General features: G+C 44.9%; 1 protein-coding gene across 1 annotated transcript in view; it reads left to right on the plus strand.

The window, feature by feature from the left end:
* NEDD9 (neural precursor cell expressed, developmentally down-regulated 9) overlaps nt 1-19,282 on the plus strand; it is a 140,889-nt gene that overhangs the window by 20,850 nt on the left and 100,757 nt on the right. Inside the window, exon 2 of the mRNA XM_028478796.2 lies at nt 2,254-2,441. Coding sequence (XP_028334597.1) covers nt 2,430-2,441 — 12 coding nt within the window. The 5' untranslated portion in view covers nt 2,254-2,429. The remainder of the gene's footprint in view (nt 1-2,253; nt 2,442-19,282) is intronic.

Here is a 19,282-nt window from a genome sequence, read left to right on the forward strand (position 1 = left end):
GTCATAATATTGACATTCAGTCCAGTAATCCTCCACTGTAACAGCTCCTTTACTTTGCAGTGAAAATTGATTTGTATATTTTTTGCCTTTGAGTCCTTGTGGGATTTTTTTTTTATTATTATTCAAACAGAAAGTCACAAAAATTATAATCATCCTCATCAGTTCACTCAGTCCCATGTAATTAATTTTTTTTTCATCTTGATCTTTTGTTAGCACTTTTATGAATTCATCAGTTTTCCATTAGAGCTCTGAAGGGCAGTACCACTTTTAAAGGAAAAAGAGGGCTGTATTAGGAAAGGCACTGGAAAACTTCTGGGGTCCTGGCAGTATTCTATATCTTGACCTGGGGGGGTTTACAGTTACAATAATTTATTAAGCTCTACATTTGTTTTATACAGCTTTCTGTACGTGTGTTATATTTCACAATAAAGAATTAATGAAATCTCTATATATTCTATTCCTGGTGCTGCAGTTTATGGGATCCCCACAGACAAATCAGCTCAGAGTGGTTGCATTTAAGCTCAGACACCTTGGGCTGTTAAAATGCCTCAAGGTGTGAAGACCTAAGGGGGAAATGGACAGATGCTGGAAACACAATAACTCTCACTGCTGGTTCTCTCCACTGTCCACACCTAGGTCCTTGAGTGACATGGACAGACTTAGGCAGGACGATGAGTCATGGGCCCGTGTCCTCCTGCCTAGCCACTGCAAGTGCCTCAGAGGGAAATTCCTTTTCCTCCCTCTTAAACAAGATTACAGATACTGTGTTTATCAAACCGAAATTATAGGAGGCTGTTCCTATCCTAGCAGAAGTGAAAGAAGACCAACTCCCAATTATCCTCTGTTTGAAAAGCAGTTCTAGGAAGACTTCTCTCCATCAAGGCAGCTGGATGGGTTCATCACACAGTTTGCTGAGCTTCTACTATGTCCTAGACGCGACCCTTATTTTTCAGCTCCACATTTTAAAACATTCATTTAGTTTTTATTTTTTCATTCTTGATAGGAAAAACATTTTCCTTTTACAAAGATTCAGATTTCTGATTCTCAAAAAGATTTCCAAGTGCCCCACATGGTTTAAGTATCAGGGTTTTTCTAAGAATATATATTTCAACTATGGTCCATAAAGATACACACACACCTCATCTCAAAACTGAACATTATGGCTGAGAGATGATGAAGGGGAAGTGAAAAACTGGCCAGTACTAACCAACCAAGAGCCCAGGCAATTTTTTTCCCCAAAAATCTAATTTCTGAGCTTTGCATCTAAGCTGTTTAAAGGCCACATTGCCAAAGTACCAGTTTTCCTCATTTTGGGGAAACAAGAAAAGCATATGGCTCCAGGGACCTTCACAAACTGCTGCTGAGAAGTGGAGCCAGGCATATTTGGTGGCTTCAAGATTATCAAAGTAGCAACATATTAGATTAGTTTAAAGGAGGATGATGAGGCAGTGGGGTAGAGGGGTAGAAAAACAAGTTAAATCAATAGCAGGACTAAAGTTGTAGATTACAGACAATGAAAGATCACTCATTTCTACCATTTTGCCCCAGTAAGAAACACCTGACAAGCACCTACCCATCACTTAAGACTCCACCCAAAGTTTACCTTCTCCCTCCTTCGTGCTTTCACCAGACCCACTTAGTATTCTACCAGAGTTGCTGTAACATTTTACAGGACTGTACTGTTTGGTTTGCCTTCCTAGACTGTGGGCTGCTTGAGGACGGGACCATACTTTATGCATCTTCAAAGTTCCAGCTAATGCATAGTATGAGCTCCATAAATGTTATCCTTGATTGCATGAATAACTGATGGATTCCATTAATATAGATTTGGCTTTTCCAGCTGCTATGATGCCACCCTGAAGTGATGAAAAGCATCTCAGCCTCTGCCAGAGTTTACCCACTGTTTTTTGTTGTTGTTTTTGTTTTGTTTTGGCTGCGTTGGGTCTTCATTGCTGCGCGTGGGCTTTCTCTGGTTGCGGCGAGCGGAGGCTGCTCTGCGGTGCGCAGGCTTCTCATTGCAGTGGCTTCTCTTGTTGCGGAGCACGGGCTCTAGGCATGGGCTTCAGTAGTTGTGGCTCGCGGGCTCTAGAGCGCAGGCTCAGTAGTTGTGGCACACGGGCTTAGCTGCTCTGCGGCATGTGGGATCTCCCTGGACCAGGGTTCAAACTCGTGTCCCCTGCATTGGCAGGTGGATTCTTAACCACTGCACCACCAGGGAAGTCCCTACCCACTGTTTTTAACTTCTCTTTTCAGGCTCAGGAAGCTGTGAATTCCTTAATGTCACACACTGGCCTGAGAACATCGTGTATTCTTTAAGCAGAGTTATGAGAACGGAGAACCTGGTCGGCCGACTAAAACACTGGAATTGTCCTTTTCGAGACCCAGAGCTCCAACATTCCTTGGCTTAACAGACAGAAGCACCTGGGAAAATGTGGGCAAGGGTGAGTAGTGATGAAAAAACCAGGCATTTCGTGTGCGTCTCTTCCGTCCAACTCAACTCAGACAAATTCCTTTGAAACAGTAATACAAATGGCATTCCTTTCCCACCCAGGACTGCAACTAACACTTGAAATTGAAAGGTTGATTTTAGGCCACCAGCTCTTGCTCTGTTAGGTGAATCTTTTTACATGGGTACGCTGCTGGCCACGGGAAATCCTCTTCCATTCAGAAATCTCAGGGGAAGCAGCCTCGTGGGATAGAGGTAGAATATTCCACCTAGTATAACTAGTGCCCAAGTCTGGAGGTTACAGTTCTGAACCTCCAGAAGCTGATCACCTAGGTTACCGATTAGCCAGTTCTCTAGTGCCTCCTTTCTCTGTCTGCCCGTCATCTCTGAACCATTCCTTTTCCGCTCAGCGGAAAACCACCTTGGCCTGGGGTGGAGGTTAGGGTTAAAAGAGTCAACTCTCCTGTCGGACCAAGGCTTCCTAAAGGTTTCATGGAAGCTAAGTAGGAGAAGTGATGTGTAATTGCACCTATTAATTGACTTCTATTGGAGACGGGCAGCGGGGCCTCGCGCGGTGCCCTTGGGGGCAGAACTGGCTTTAGCCTCACTCCTGTGTGAGTGTGAGCCACTTACTGGAGGCTTTTGAATCTCTGTTTTCAAATTTATACACTGGTGATAGCAGGATGGTCTTGAGGATGAGGTGAGAGAGTGCACATAAAGTAACTTGTGCTCGACAGAAAGAAAGTTAATTCCCTCATGGGTTGAGGTCAGTAATCCGTTGCGTGTGTCACGTGCGGAACCAACCATCAACATAAATCAGAAAAAGCACCAGGCAGCCCGGTCAGTCCAAACAGGGCTCATTTCATTTACAGAGAAAGGCTGTAAGTTAAGCAAAACGACAAATGTGTTCTTAAAACATGTTGGTAAGTGATAAAAGGATTGTCCTGGAAGCCTTTAAAAACCAGTAAGATTGTCATATCCCTGTAGTGTTTTAAAGTAACGATCCCTTAAAAATTCCTCCTAGTCTTAGGGTTCTATGACAAAAATCTGTCACAGAATTGGACATTTTGAGCCTTCAACCAAAGTATGAATTCAAACTGGAGCAGATTACATTTATTTGTGATTCCTCAAGTCTTTCAGTGTGAATATTAACTTCTTAAATGAAGAGTGAAACAAAAATCACCTCTTCTCATTTTTTTATACCTACTCAGCCAGTTTTACTAAACTGAGACAAAAGCAGAGGAAGGAAGGAAGGAGAGAGAGAGGGAGAGAGAGGGAGGGGAGATAGCAGTCTCTAAAGCAAGCCAGTATTTCATTTCATTTGAGTCCCTGCAGTGAATATTAGCTCCGTGGTATTTCAAATACATGTTGCTTCTCAACTTTTGGTGCCCTCGACCTGAAAGCCGGACAGTCCTGCCACCTGGAATCCTCAGTTTGCTTTGGAATTATCTATGTTCAGAGTCCAAGGGTCCTTTAAGATCATTAATTCCATCACTTCTGGGTAGTTTTCCCCTCATTATTGAACTTTATTTAAATATTCCATACACACACACACTTACACGTAACTTTATACTAGGCTACGTAGAATGTACGTATTTGGCAATTGCTATATCTCCTGTTAAAAAGGAGCATTTCTTCCCGGTTGTCAGCGCTTCCTAAGGCTATGTTACTACTGCTCTTTGCGGGGCAACATGGCCGTGAAGCCAGACCGCCAGATTTGAAGCCCAGCCCTGCCACTGACAGTAGGAGGACCTTGAACAGGTTACTTAACCTCTCTGTGCCTCAGTTTCTTCATCTATAAAATGGGGGTGAGAATAGCACCTACCTTGAGGGGATGTTCTGGTGATGAAGTATGTAAATAGCTTAAGAGTTGTGTGTGACACATACCAAGCCCTCCCATGAGACCTGGCGTTCCAGAGCACAGAAGAAAAAAAAGTCTCTGCAGCTAAAGGAAACCACTAGAGGGGGAAGATGGGAGAAGCAGAGAGTAAGGAAAGGCCTGGAGAGAGAATGGGCCTTTAAGAGTCGAACTTAGGCTGACGTGGCTGTTCTCCTGAGCCCCCTCGGGCTGCGGTTTTCTGGTTCTAGGAGAAGCAATGGAGACACCGTGAGTGCATGGCCAGAAACATCGTTTGGGGAAAGCTGTGCTACATTCATGGATACTCTTAAAAGAAAGCCCCTTACAAAAAAGCTCCGCAAATAACAGCAAGCCCTGAGGTAACCGTGAAAATGTCAAGCCCTGAGGAGAAAGTGGAGAACACAGGCCCCACCTGGAGGGCCACCTGGAGGGCCAGCTGAGGGTCGCCGGCGTACAGCGGGAATCGGCACGTGTGAAGGCAGCTGGTCCGGCCCGCAGACCCACCGTGCACTCCCACCTCAGTAGCCTGATGCCAGCCGTAATGGGGGTGTTTATACCCCAGGAATCTGCAGCTTCTTTTTGTTTCATTTTTAGAAAGCTGGTAGTTAAACTTTCCCCGACGCACTGCTGGGGAAGATACAAAGGCTGGCTCGGAAAAACTGAAAGAAAAATGTCTTAAACTGCAAAGCTTTTTCTTTGGCATTCCTTACTCTTCCCCTGTGTACGAAGGCGGGAAGCTGGCAGTTGGACATGGTCTGTTAGGGTGTACCTAAAGAAGAAAAGCCACGCTGACCCCTTGCTTCCCAGAGGGCCAGAAAAGTGCTGACTGGCGGAACTTGAAAATAGCATCCTTTTCCCATGAAATATAAGTTCACTCCAGGCCCAACATAGGTGTCAGACGGAGGACGTATAGGCTTGTGATGACTGTCCTAAAAAGGAAAATGCGACGAAATGCGGTAGTTCACATACTCCTTTTACACCGCTTTAAAAATATGATGATTTCGACATATTTTAGAGAATATGAAAACTGTCTACTGAGACTTGTTACCTTACCTCCTTGCATCGAAAAGACCGTTTAACCTGTTCAGATTTCTGGGTGTTCCTTGAGAGTAAGGATGGAAGAATAGGGACTGAAATGAAGAAGTGCCTCGACATCTGCCTTTATTAGTCTGCTGGGGCTGCCATTACAGAGTGCTGCAGCCCAGGGGATGCAACAGAACTGTATGTTCTCACCGTTCTGAAGGCAGAAAGTCCAGGGTCAAGCTGTCAGCAGGTGTGCTTTCTTCTCAGGCCTCACTCCTTGGCTGGTAGTTGGCCGTCTTCTCCCCGTGTCCTCACACGGTCTCCCCTCTGTGTGTGCCTGTGTCCTGATCTCTTCTTATAAGGACACCAGTCTTATTGGAGTAGCATCCACTCTAAGGACCTCATTTAACCTGAATCACCTCTTTAAAGACCTTATCTCCACACACAGTCACATTCTGAGATAGGGGGAGTTGGGACTTCAACCTATGAATTTGGAGGGGGACGTGAGCCCATTAACTGACTAAGCATAAGCGTTATTTATCCACAGGGCAGATTTGACTTAACAACCTAACAGGTCGTGTTCCCAGAGAAGCAGACTCTGGAAAGATGGAGACTGGTGTGCGGGGGGTTACAGGGAGCGCTCTCAGGAATACATACAAGCATCAAAGGATGCAGGATTAGGCAGGGGAGGGCTGGACCGCAGTGCCGTCACAGTAGAGGCCCCAGCTAATCACGCAGGCCCTCTGGGGTGGCCCTTCAGAGTTGTCTGGAACCAAGGCAAGGGAGTGGACTAGTCACAGGACGTGGGCTGCCCCAGGGAGGAGACCTGACCTGCCTGAGAGGCTGTCTTCGGTTGAGGACAATCTCAGGAGGGCTTGGTTGAGAGCTGCCGGCGGCCGAGTCTTCAGACGTTGACAGGGTGATTGCTTGGTCTCAAGTGGGGCTCCTCGTCAGTGCACTGCGGTGTCCACAGCCATGCACGTGAACAGAAGTTCCCTAAGTGCATGGAAGAATTCACCATCATCTTCTTAAGAAATTTCTCATTATGTCTCTCAGTAGGTTAAAAGGTGACCTATTCTGAACCCTAAAACATTGAGCCCAATTCTGGACACACAGAGGAAGCCGAGCAGGATGGTGAGCGAGTGAGTGGCTTAGTGGGAAAAGGATGGATGCTCTTTGGAGCCAGAAAGATCTGGATTCAAATCTCTGCCACGCTATTTACTAACATTTCTTACCCTCTCTCAACCTCCGATTTCTCCTCTGCAAAATGAGGATAATAATGCCAACTTTGTTAGACTGTTGAAAGATTTAAATAAAAAATATATACTTAGAGCATGTAGCATAATGTTTCATACAAAGAGGTCATCCAAGGAGCATTTGCTCCCTTCCCTTTCTTTCAGCAGATAGTTAGTGGGTGGTAACTGATTACAAGCCAGAAAGAGAGGTTTGATCTCCGAACTTGAAGGAGGATGTTTCTCAAATTCTGGTGTGATCTAAAGGTGCCTGAGGATACTTCTTTCCCCTGTCCTGACTGTCACCAGTTCTGTCAATGTGGAAATACACATCACATCACAAAGACCTCTCCCCCTTGCATAAATACCAGGTCTATTCCGAAACTAAAACATGCATAAATTATGTCAGTTACACAATCAAACCAATTCTCCTTTTCAAGATGTAGTTTTATTGAGGTATAAATCACTACTATAAGGCAATTTAGTGCAGACAGGAATTTTATTGGGGGACGCAGATCCCCTGAGCTTGTCTGGAAAATGGGAAGCATATTCCAAGATGAAGTGTCCTGCAGGTGTAAGAGTCGCTGTGCCTGCAAAGAAGCATGCCTGGACAGAGATTTAACTTTCTCATCTAAATCAAGTCAAATTGAGCTCCCCTGGATGGGATTGCTGAAGGTTTACTGTGTTTGATTATGGATCACAAAGCCCAGAGGCACTGCAGAAATCACGCTGTCAAAGAGACACCTGACTTAGGTCCAGAAAGTAAACAGGAGCCGGAACACAAAAAGTGACCCCTGAGCTTGGACCAGCTTTCTTATCCGTACCAGACGTCTCCCCTGATTTAACACGGGGCCACGTGGTTCCCCACTGTCTTCTGTGGCTTTCTTTTCCCACAGAGAGGCCCCATTTATTCGAAAATATGAAGCTTTGGGAGTTTCTTGAAAATGGTACTTTCGCTCGGTAAAAATAAGTCAAGATGAAAACGCTATCTGTGGGAATCCATTCTGAAAAGAGATTAAACTAAGAACATGGAAGGAACAGTCTGTTTTCCCCAAATGATCAGTAGCCACCCAGACCTAATCGCTTTCCATATGACAAAGAAAAAAAAAAATTCTAGAAGAGCACAACAAAAATATCACAATCACTAAGAAGTCTGAGGTTACTCTATATTCACCATCTCCACACAAACATCACGAGTGTGGGAATCGGTGAGCTTTTTGTCCTTAGACCTATTCTGAGTTCTCTTATTGATGAAGGAGGTTTCTGTCATCATTTTCCCACAATTGTCCTTTATTCTCTTTTTAAAAATATTTCTCCGGGTTTGACCAGGGCCTTGTAACACACACAGAGTCACCGTTACACCATAAAGAACCATGCATCCCCTATGCTTTAAGTATTATCCACAGCCCTCTCTGTCTTTTCACTGGCTCTTTGAGAGAAGCATCCTTGAGAATGACATCCAAGCAAACAGTAGGTTTACATCTAGTGCTTCCTTCCTATGTTCACATCTCCTTCTGCCCCTGTCCTATACTTGCCATTCCTCAGACACAGCAGAGCTGGAAGAACACACCAGTCAGCGGAGTGTTGCGGTGAGCTGCCGTAACAAGTAAACCCTATAATTTCGGTGGTTTAGCACAATACAGTTCAGCCCTCACTCCTGTGATAGTCCGTGGCTTTCTTGGGCAGCTCTCCTCAGGAATCTGGGTTTTCCACCATGTGGCCCCAACATCTCAGGGTCTCTCCCTTCCAGCAGCATAGATAAGAAGAGAGACGGTGTGGGACCTTTCAGGGAGCAGGCCAGGAAAGTAGAGTAAATTGCTTCTACCAGCATATGCTACTGGCCCAAAGAAGGCTGAGAACTAAGAAGTGCAAAGAGGATCGTAGTGTTTGCCTCAGAGAGTCCTTAAACGCCCCTTGCTTTCAATCCTTTCCAGTTTTTTTTTAGTTGAGGCAACAAAGACCCAGAGAACATAAGCTACACATAGCTAATCAGTGACAGCTCAGTTCAGTGCTGGCCAAGAGGCCTCCTACCCGTTCCTGTTGCTTCCAATTCATGTATAAAAGGGCTCATAAAATCTCAAGATACAGCTGGAGCATTGTTTCTAGAACCTTCTATCCAGGACTCCAGGGTGAGGCAGACTATGAACCCCCTGCTCTGAACCCACAATTCCAGCACAGTCCCCTCAGTCTGAGAGCTGGACAGATGGCTGCTTCAGGGAGCAAGTGCCAGTACCAACCCTAAGTACAGGAAACGCCTCTTGGCTCCTTAGGGATATAAAATCACTTTGCGGAAAGTCAAGAAAAATAGAAGCAGAATACCATGTAATGCTTTATTCGGAGGCCAAAATCACCTATTAGGGCTTGTGTTTTGTACTTGATTCTGTCAAGAGAACTTAAAGGGTGGAGACAATGGAGTTTATAGGAAGAGAAATTCTGGATGGTGCCAGCCTGGTTTACAACCATCACATTGTCTCACGGAAAAGACGCCTTGATGTCCTCCTCAGAGTTGAAATCGAACATGAGAAGACACAGAGCCTTCCAGAAAACACCTGGAGAAGAATGAGAAAGTGGGCCCAGGGAAGGTTGGTCTCCTTGTCAGGTTCTGAAAGTTGTCTGGAGAGCAGTGCTTCACTCGTGGAAAGAACGCCCGTGTGGAAATCTGGGTAAACCTTGGCCACACCTCTGACCATCTGCATGTCTATGGAACACTCAGTTAGTTATATAACTGTTTTTTAAAATTCTGACCTTACCTTCACACAGGTTCTATATCTGGATTTTTTTGCCTGTATTTTAACATTCTCATCTGGAGATCTGACATTGAGTATTTAAAGGCTGCTCATTAGTTCTCTTAGTTTCTCTGAGAATCTTAGTCAAACTATTTAACATTCTGAGGTCTCCCCTCCACCACCATAACAGCAAGGGAGGGAAAAGAAATAAAAATAATAGCTGCCCCTTGGCTGGAAATTATGGTGCTGATTTACTCTAAACATTATCACATAAAATCAAGTAACAATAATAATAGGAATTAGATTTATGGCAGTGCCAACTATATTATTTATTTAGCCAAAATACAATCACATTTCCAGGTTTACAGATCAGATACTAAAAATAGTACAAAATTTAATTACATGTGCCTTTATTTTATAATCTTTCTACCTCTTTCTCTACTTTCTTTTCTTTTCTTTTTTTTGGGCTGCATTGGGTCTCCTTTGCCGCGCACGGGCTTTCTCTAGTTGTGGCGAGCGGGGGCTACTCTCTCCGTTGCAGTGCGCAGGCTTCTCATTGCGGTGGCTTCTCTTGCTGCGGAGCATGGCCTCTAGGCATGTGGGCTTCGATAGTTGCAGCACACGGGCTCAGTAGTTGTGGCACACGGGGTTAGTTTCTCTGCAGCATGTGGGATGTTCCCGGACCAGGGCTCGAACCCATGTCCCCTGCATTGGGAGGCAGATTCTTAACCACTGAGCCATCAGGGAAGTCCCTCATTCTCTATTTTCCATGCTCACTGCTCCCCTTCTTTAAAAAAAAATTATTCTTGTGAGTTGGGGAAATATCATGGCCATCTTATTAAGACAGTGAGGGGATTCGGTTTGTTGGCAAAGCTTGAACTCAAATCAGTGGTCAGTATGCGGAGCAGGAAAGGTGGAGGCAGGCTAGTTAGGTGTCTTTAAGGAACTTGGAAATAAGGTCGCTTTCAGAGTGAAACTAGTAAAATGAACGGATAAAATGCATACAAACTGGCAAAAACAGGAAGGATATAATTAGCCAGCTGTGGAAGTAAAGCCAAGAAACTATCCAACTGTATATAAAATAGAAGTGTATGAGAGCATCTCAAACTTCAGCCCCACAGATCCTGGGGTACAGTAATGAGGAGGATGTACACGTGATTTTAAGTTAGTGAGTAGAAAACTAATTGGCTGCATCTTGCCTGTTTGGATGAAGGCTATGTAAACAGGAGTTGGTTAGCCAAGGAAGCAGTAAAAAGAATCAGAGTGTCACAGAAGCCCTCTGGATGGCAGAGCCCATCAACGTGAAGCATCTAGGGAAGACACGGTCTTGGCGGTGTTGACCAAAGCATTATGGTTCTCTTGATGAAACCATCCCTATTGGGGGCAAAAGTGCCTCAAACCATTGACGGTAACATCCTAAGACCAATTAAGAGCCTTTTTTTTATGATTCTGTGGACACCAAGCAACCTCGTCATAATTTGGCCCCTCATGTAGTGAGTCTACTGACAGAGCTGCCTCAAAACTTTCTGGTCTACTTGCCAGTTTTATTTATTATTTTAAATTACTCTAACTATATCTGATGCTGTGAGCCAGTTCCACCTTGAGCATGCCAACAAAATCAGTTTTATGAACCTAACTGACCTTAGGCCATGGTATATACGTCAAGGTAAACATCGCCTTATGGGGTGCACCTGGGCAGGCAGTAATGTTACCCAGCAACAGCTCAGGCTCACAATACACTCTTCTGGAACTGCAGCTGAACCAGCCTCGTGCAGTTTTGACTGAAACATAGATAAAGTCAAGATCAAGATGTTCTAATAATATGACTGTCTTTAGTGATCTGACAAAACAATTGCCATATTGTAAGCCAGAAACAGTCCACAGAATGAAGGGATGGAAAGAACCTAAACCATTTTAACAGGGTACATGCTGATTTTCAATTACATCTGGGACCCCACCATAGACAGCTTCGTTGAAGATACTAAGGTCATTGACAGGTAATGTTTTCCAGGTTTTTTCACACCTTATCCAATTGCAGTAATTGTTAGGTGATAAATACGGTGACAGCTCATTACAAAGTTCAGCTTCCAGAAGCTGAAAGGTTAAGTGGCACCTCTCACCTGCTGGGTGGTGGGTTAGCGTCTAACCCCTGTCCCTTCTCCCTACTGCTATACAGTAGGTCCTTCTCCATTCTCCACCCCACAACTCTGTCTGGAATCTTGTGCACTCAAGGCTTTAGACTTTACACAAACCTGTTGAAGTGAAAATAAAGTCAAAAGGTTCTACTACTGAACCTCAGGGATATATAGGACAGTATATAAAGTGCAGAGATGCAGGGGATAAAGAATATGGCCTGAAAACTCGAGAGCATTATCCCTAGTCTCTACAGGTGTTTTATTAGTGTGTGTACGTGTTTCTGTCTGTCTGCCTGTCTGTCTTCCTGTGTGTCTAGGGAGAAGGGTTTGTATACTCTGTGACCTCATGCCAGCTTGTCACACACGTATAAACCTATCTCCACAGATGTTAACTACTTGGTTTAGTGTGTGTGTGTGTGTGGTACGCGGGCCTCTCACTGCTGTGGCCTCTCCCGTTGCGGAGCACAGGCTCCGGACGCGCAGGCTCAGCGGCCATGGCTCACGGGCCCGGCCGCTCCGCGGCACGTGGGATCCTCCCAGACCGGGGCACGAACCCGCGTCCCCTGCATCGGCAGGCGGACGCGCAACCACTGCGCCACCAGGGAAGCCCAACTACTTGGTTTTTTTAAACAGCTTTATTGAAGTATAATTGGCATACAATAAACTGCACATAGTTAAACTGTAAGTTTTGATAATGTTGACATACACGTACAGCTGTAAAACCGTCACTACAGCCAAGATAATGAACATACCCATCACCCCTCCCCCAATTTCCTCATGCTTCTTTATAATCCCACCTCTGCGCCTTCCTACTCCCGTCCCAGAAAACCATTGATCTCCTCTCTGCCATTGCACATTAGTTTGCAATTCCTAGAAATTTATATAAATGAAGCACACAGTACATACCCTTTTCTCTGGCTCCCTTTACTCAGCAAAATTAAAATCTTTGCATAGATATGTGTTTTCTTCTCTTTTGGTTAAATAAATACCTAGGAAGGAAGGAATAGGTCATATGGTAAGTCTATGCCTAACTGTCTAAGAAACTGACAAACTGGGTTCCAAAGTGGTTGTACCATTTTACAGTCCTGTCAGCAGTATATGAGAGTTCCAGTTCCTACAACACTTGCCAACATTTGGTATGGTCATATTTTTCTTTTAATTTTAGCCGTTCAAGTAGACGTATAGTGGTATTTTACCATGGTTTTACTTAGCATTTCCCTAATGCCTAATGATGTTGAACATCTTTTCATGTGCTTCTTTGTCATCTATATGTCTTCTTTGATAAAATGTCTGTTCATATATTTTGTCAATTTTTAACAGGTTGTTTTCTTATTATTGAGTTTTTAGGGTTTCTTATCAATTCTAGATGTAATTATTTTGTCAGATATCTGTATTGTGAACATTTTCTTCCAGGCTTTGGCTTGTCTTTCCATTCTGTTAACATTGTCTTTGGAAGAGCAGACATTTTTAATTTTGATGAAGTCTTATTTATTAATTTGTTATTTTATGGATTGTGCTTTTGGTGTGGTGTCTAAGAAATCTCTACCTAACCCAAGGTCACAAACATTTTCTCCTACATTTTCTTCCAGAAGTTTTATAGTTTTTGGCTTTACATGTCTCTCTGATCCATTTTGAGTTAATATTTATATGATGAAAGGTATAGATTGAAGTTCATTTTTTTATGTGGATATCTAATTGTACCAACACCATTTGTTGGAAAGACCACGTTTCCCCACTAAAGTTTCTTTGCACCTTTATCAAAAATCAGTTGCCTAGGGCTTCCCTGGTGGCGCGGTGGTTGAGAGTCCGCCTGCCGATGCAGGGGACACGGGTTCGCGCCCCGGTCCGGGAAGATCCCACATGCCGCGGAGCCGCTGGGCCCGTGAGCCATGGCCGCTGGGCCTGCGCGTCCGGAGCCTGTGCTCCGCAACGGGAGAGGCCACAGCAGTGAGAGGCCCGCGTACCGCCAAAAAAAAAAAAAAACAGTTGCCTATATATGTATTTGTTCCATTGGTCTATCTTGAAGCTTGAATAGTGTACTTTATAAGCCTTGAGGTCAAGTAGCATTAGTCCTCCAAGTTTGTTCCTCTTTTATCTTTTTGTTTGTTTGTTTTTTAAATTTTGTTTGTTTTATTTCGTTTTTGCTATTCTGGGTCCTTTGTATTTCCATATGAGATTTAGAATCAGTTTGTCAATTTCTACAAAAAAAAAAAACCCACTGAGCTTTGGATTGAGATGGTGCTGAGTCTATAAATCAGTTTAGGGAGAGTTCACATCTTGCCAATAATGAATGTTTTGGTCCATGAAGACCTCATATCTCTCCACTTCTTTAGGTCTTCCTTAATTTTCTCAGCAATGTTTTGTAGTTTTCAGTGTACAGAGAACTGTGAACATTTCTCAGTCACAAACCATAAGGAAGGATGACCAGTTTCTTCAAGACTAACAACTTAAAAGCACCAGAGGCTTAAGCCCCTGTATCGGTTTATGGCAATTCAATGCAGGGACTATAAAGAGAGGATGATAGTACCTATTTCCGAGAATTGTGATCATTAAATGAGAGGGCACAAGTATGCAGTTTAATATAGCACGGGCTATGGGTCAAACTGCCTGGGTTCAAATCCCTCACAGCTGAACAAACTTAGGAAATTCACGATCCATCTAGAATTCAGTTTTCTGATCGGCAAAATGCAGAAAATACTAGCACTTTCCTTATAAGTGTTCTCATGAGGGTCAAATGAGCTTGTTAAACACTTAAAATTATGTATTCTTGTCATGTAGTGAGCCACAAATAAATGTTAGCAATGGGTGTTGATTTTATCACTAATAGCACTTAAACAGCATCTGAAACATAGTAAACACCCAATAAAGGGTAGATTTTATTATTAGCTTATACAGCTAAACGAGGCCACTTGGTTAACACCTTCAGGTATGCCTCCCTTCTGATTTGAATATCGCAGACTGAACTGAATTTTCTGGAAGGAGGTTTGTTCTTAAAAGACCTGACCCTGATACTGAACACAGACTCCCCATTCTACAATCTGGATGTTGCATTTCTTTTTCTCTCATTGCTTTTAAAATCCTCAGAAAGCTAACTCCTTCATGAAGACTCATCTACTTGCTATAGGGTAAAGAAGGGTCCAGGTTACATACCAGACTGGTTTTGTGGTGTGATATGATATCCAAGTCCAGGAAGACTCTTTGCACCTCTTGTCACCCAGCACTCCTACCTTCCACCACTGCACGCTCACACACGTGCGCGTACACGCACACATAATCTCCCTCCTGGCTTGCTGACACAAACTGCCCAGTTGGAAACCCATTTCTGTGCTTGATGACTTTGTTCCCTATAAAATCACAAGTTACCTTTGAAGGAAAAATAATCATTAACTTATTCAGGTATGTGACAGTATAAAGTAATAGAAAGAGCCCTGGACCAGAAGAGTAAAGGTTTGGGTCCTCATCCTAGCTGCCTTTTTCCCTCTCTCTGTAACCTAAGATTCCACTTAAGCTCTCTCTGCTGTACAGTAAAGGGATAATGGATTCGAGCCATTCGTTCATTCAGCAAATCTTACACAGCCAGGTGTTGTTTAAAGTGGAGATGTAGCAGTGAACAAAACAAAATTCCTGCTCCCACAGAGCTTATATTCAAGTCAGAGAGACAGATAATAAGCGAACACATATGTAATTGACTGTCAAGGAGTGGGACATTATAAGAACAAAAATAAAGCAGGGTAAAGAGATGGAGAATGAAAAGAAATGCTAGTTTGGCAGAGTGTTAAAGTTAAAGAGTGTTAAAGTTCTGGCAGAGTGTTAAAGTTAAGTTCTAAAGTTTTAAAGTGTTAAGTTTTGGTAGAGTGTTAAAGTTCTTTCTGAGGTGGTGGCAGTTCAGTGAAGACCTGAAGAAAGTGAGTGGTATCAGTTATAGAGAAAAAACTAGTGGTTACAAATGGGAAGAGGAAAGGGGGGAGGGGCAAGATAGGAGCAGGGGATTCAGAGGCACAAGTTACTATGTATAAAATAAATAAGCTACAAGGATATCTTGTACAGCATGGGGAACAGAGCCAATATTTCGTAATAACTTTAAATGAGTATAATCTATAAAAATTTTGAATCACTATGTTGTACACCTGAAACTAATATAATATTGTAAATCAACTATACTTTAATAAAAAAATTAGTGAGTTATGTGACATGAGGCTAGCTGGTAGAAGAACAACCCAGACGTGGGGAGTGGTCAACGCAAAGGTCATAAGGTAGACATGGGCTCGAGGAAAAGAAAACATGTTCAAGGAAAATAAAAGAGGCCCATATGGTTGCAGTAAAGAGATAGTTGAAGGGGGGGGGTCTAGGGGCCAAATCATACGGGGCATCGTAGGCCAGCATAGTGACTTTTGAGTGTATTCAGAGTGAGATGGGAAACCACGGGGGCTTTAAGCAGGGGAATAACAAGATCTGACTTATTCTAGAAAAATCACTGGGGCTGATGTGCCGGGTGCAGACTGTAGGGTGGCCAGAGAAGCAGGAGGGGCCCGAAGGAGCTGTTGCTATGGTGCAGGACAGGGAGCTCTGTGGCTTAGACTAGCAGTGGCGAAAAGAGGTAAGAAATGAATGTTTGGAACATTTGTTAAACAGTTAGCTGTAGAGTGTGGGTTGCATGTTGTGGAATAAGAAAGTAGTAAAGTATGATTTTGATACTTTGGCCTCTGCAAAAAGAGGATGCCATTTACTGAGATATAGAAGCCTGGAGAAGAAGAAGTTTTGAGGGGGCACCCCAAGACTTTGTTTCGGACGCGTGAAGTTGTGGTTGCCCATCAGATGGCTAAGGGGCCGGTCAAGTAGGCGGCTGGATATACAAGGCTGGGCAGCAGGGGAGCAATGAGGGCTAGGGATTTACTTGTGGGGCCGTCAGCACCTGCCTGGTAATGAAATTTATGGCACCGGGTGAGGGCACCCACGTGGGGACTATTGCTGGAAAAGAGAAGGGTCCCAACAAGAAGAGGAGAATCTAAGAAAAGAGTGAAATGGGATAGCCAATGGGGCAGAGGAAAAAGCTGGAGAGCACAGTAACACGGAAGCCCGATTTTAAAAGATTTTCAAGGAGGGAGTGAGCAAAAGCTGCTGAGAGGCGTAAGATGACATTTGTAATCTCTACGGTTCATTACTGGATTAAATGAGATGAACAGCTGGAACAGTGTATTAGGGTACTTTGGGCTGCTGGCTGAGTACCAGAAATCTCACGTAAAAGTAGCTTAAACAATCAGAACATGTATTATGTCACATGATATAACTCTGGAAGGAGAGTAGTTCTAAGTTTGGTCAATTCATTGCCTCAAAGACGGCATCAAGGCCCAAGATCCCTTCATCTTTGGGCTCCACTTTCCTCGTGGTAGCAAGAGGGTTGCTGCAGCTCTGGATGTCACAGCCCTCACAGTGTCCAGAGGTGGGGTAAAGGGAAGAGCCTTTTATTGTGTCTCTTTTTTTATGAGTGAGGAAATTTTACTAGCAGCCCCTCTGAGGAACTCCCTTTCCAGCTAATGCAGAACGCGTCACACACTCATGCCTAAGCTCATCTTAGCAGGAAGAATGAAATAAATCAATATTCACATCTTGGGGCTGAGGGACAGCCCAGAGTCTCTTGAAGGACATGGCTACTCTGAGGGTGAAAACAGTCAGAATTCTGTGAGAAAGAAGGGCTTGTAAGAGGGGTTCTTCGTCCGATGACTGATAACCGTCTGCAACGCAAGTGCTTGGCATTCCCAACATGCCCGTCTCTCCTCCACAGCGATGGCGCAAATATTTATGAAGAAATATGCACTATCTCGCAGCCAAGCTGAAGAGATTTTTCTCCTCGGAGTACTGTTCAAGCAACTATTGAAACACTCACCTTTGCCTACCATAGCATCATAGATCTGGGGATCACAAGAGGCCTTGAAGGTCCGTGTATCCTCAATATAAAGTCGCCACGGCTTTGCGTATTAGACAAGGTCCCAGCTAGAAATATATGATATATCCAAATTATCCTAATTTAACAGGAACTCAGAGGATTTGATGCCGGGACCAGCTACGAGTGAGGGCTGGGCAGAGCAAAACCACAGGGTGGTGTGGCCTCCAGGGCTGGTACCCGAGGCCTCCCTGGCAGGAGGCCAAGCGCGCTGAAGGGCGGCCACCCAACTGGAGCTGAGCCTTTGTCGGGGGCCCAGCCAGCCCATAGCACCCTTGCAGGATGAGGGAACACACGGAATCAGCACCCTGACCTCACCTCCTCCCTCCCTCCAACTAGAAGCCGGAGGGCAAGGAGGCCCATCCACGGAGTCCCTACAGTTGAGAGTCTGGGCCACAGAGAAGGGGAGAGAAGGGTGGAGACGGTTCTGGAAGGGCGAATAGAGGATATCCGGCCTGCCCTGTAAGGGAAGACCAGCCACTCCGAAGCCACTCATTTCACCTTGGGACAACTCTGACTGCTGGAAAGTTCCCCGTCAACCTGGGGTTCCATACAAAACAGGTCTAACTCCTCGTCTCCATGACGATGCTTTAGCTAGAGGACAGCAGCCCACGCATCTCACAGCCAAGGGCCGGCACGAAAGACACTGAGACTTTAGCTTAGTCCTTGACCCCGGCATCCAGTGGAGGTCGAAAGTCAGGGTCTACGTCTGTGGTTCTCAACCAGGGGTGATATTGCCCCCCAGGCAACGTCCGGAGGCATTTTTCATTGTCACGACCTGGGGGAAGGGATGCTACTGGCACCTAGTGGGTAGAGGCCAGGGATGCTGCGAAACATCCTACAACACACAGGACAGTCCCCCACGAGATGATGCGACCCCGAATGTCACCAGTGCCGAGGATGAGACACTCAGCAGGAACTGTCTGTGCAAGGCTGTCACGTAAGACGGTCCCCCGGAGCCACACCCTGAAGTTCCCCCAGTGTACCTGGGCTGAAGCTTTATTTTCATGGTGAGCTAATAAAAAGAGAGCACTAGGGCCCTGTGAGAGCAGGGAGCGGGGAGAGGCATTCGTGGGAGTGGAGGAGCAGGGGTGAGGCGGGTGAAAGGAGAAGAGGGGCCCCTGCTTGCAGTGGAACGGCCATTGTTGAGTTTCCCCTCGGTCAGCACCCCTGCTTCTGAGCTCCTGGTGGGTGGGGAGGGGGTGCGGTGAGTGGACCAGCGCCAGCGGCTGGGCGGCGTGCAAACCGTCACCACGTCGCACATTAGCTTTGTGCAGGCAAGCACGTAAACAAGAAGACCAGCCACAAGAAACATAAGAAAGGAATAAAAGTTGTTTGGTCTGCCGTCAGGAACAGATTGTTGGAATATTTCAACCCCAGTCCAAAAGGAACAAGCAACAATAACAACTAGGAGACCGCATCCGACATTCAGATCCACGAAGCCTGCGTTTTCCTGTGCCGACCGTTTCCAAGAGGACCAGCCGCTGGCAGCACCCTCTGTTTTTACGAAGGCCTAGCACCCATGTTAGGACTGAAAAATATAAAAATGTCCACTGTGGCCAAGAATCAAGAGCAGGTGAGCTTAGCTTCTGCTAAAGGTCAGCAAATGCATTTTGATAAACATTTGCTGTCAAACAGCAATTCCTCCTTTATCTGGAATCTATAGATCAATCAGAAATATTGTATTGTAACTATATCTTCCAGGTACCTGACTCTACCTTATTTAAGAATAACCTTACTGATGTAATCTTTGGGGGTAAAAAGTTTTCTAAAAGGTATACATGTCCTTTGCTCCAAGAAACAAAGTATATTGACAATAATTCTACCTTTTAAAGTGACTCGGGGGCTCCCCTGGTGGCGCAGTGGTTGAGAGTCCGCCTGCCGATGCAGGGGACACGGGTTCGTGCCCCGGTGCGGGAAG

The sequence above is a fragment of the Physeter macrocephalus genome, chromosome 18, assembly GCF_002837175.3.
Source record: "Physeter macrocephalus isolate SW-GA chromosome 18, ASM283717v5, whole genome shotgun sequence".
In the NCBI taxonomy this organism is placed as follows: Eukaryota; Metazoa; Chordata; class Mammalia; order Artiodactyla; family Physeteridae; genus Physeter; species Physeter macrocephalus.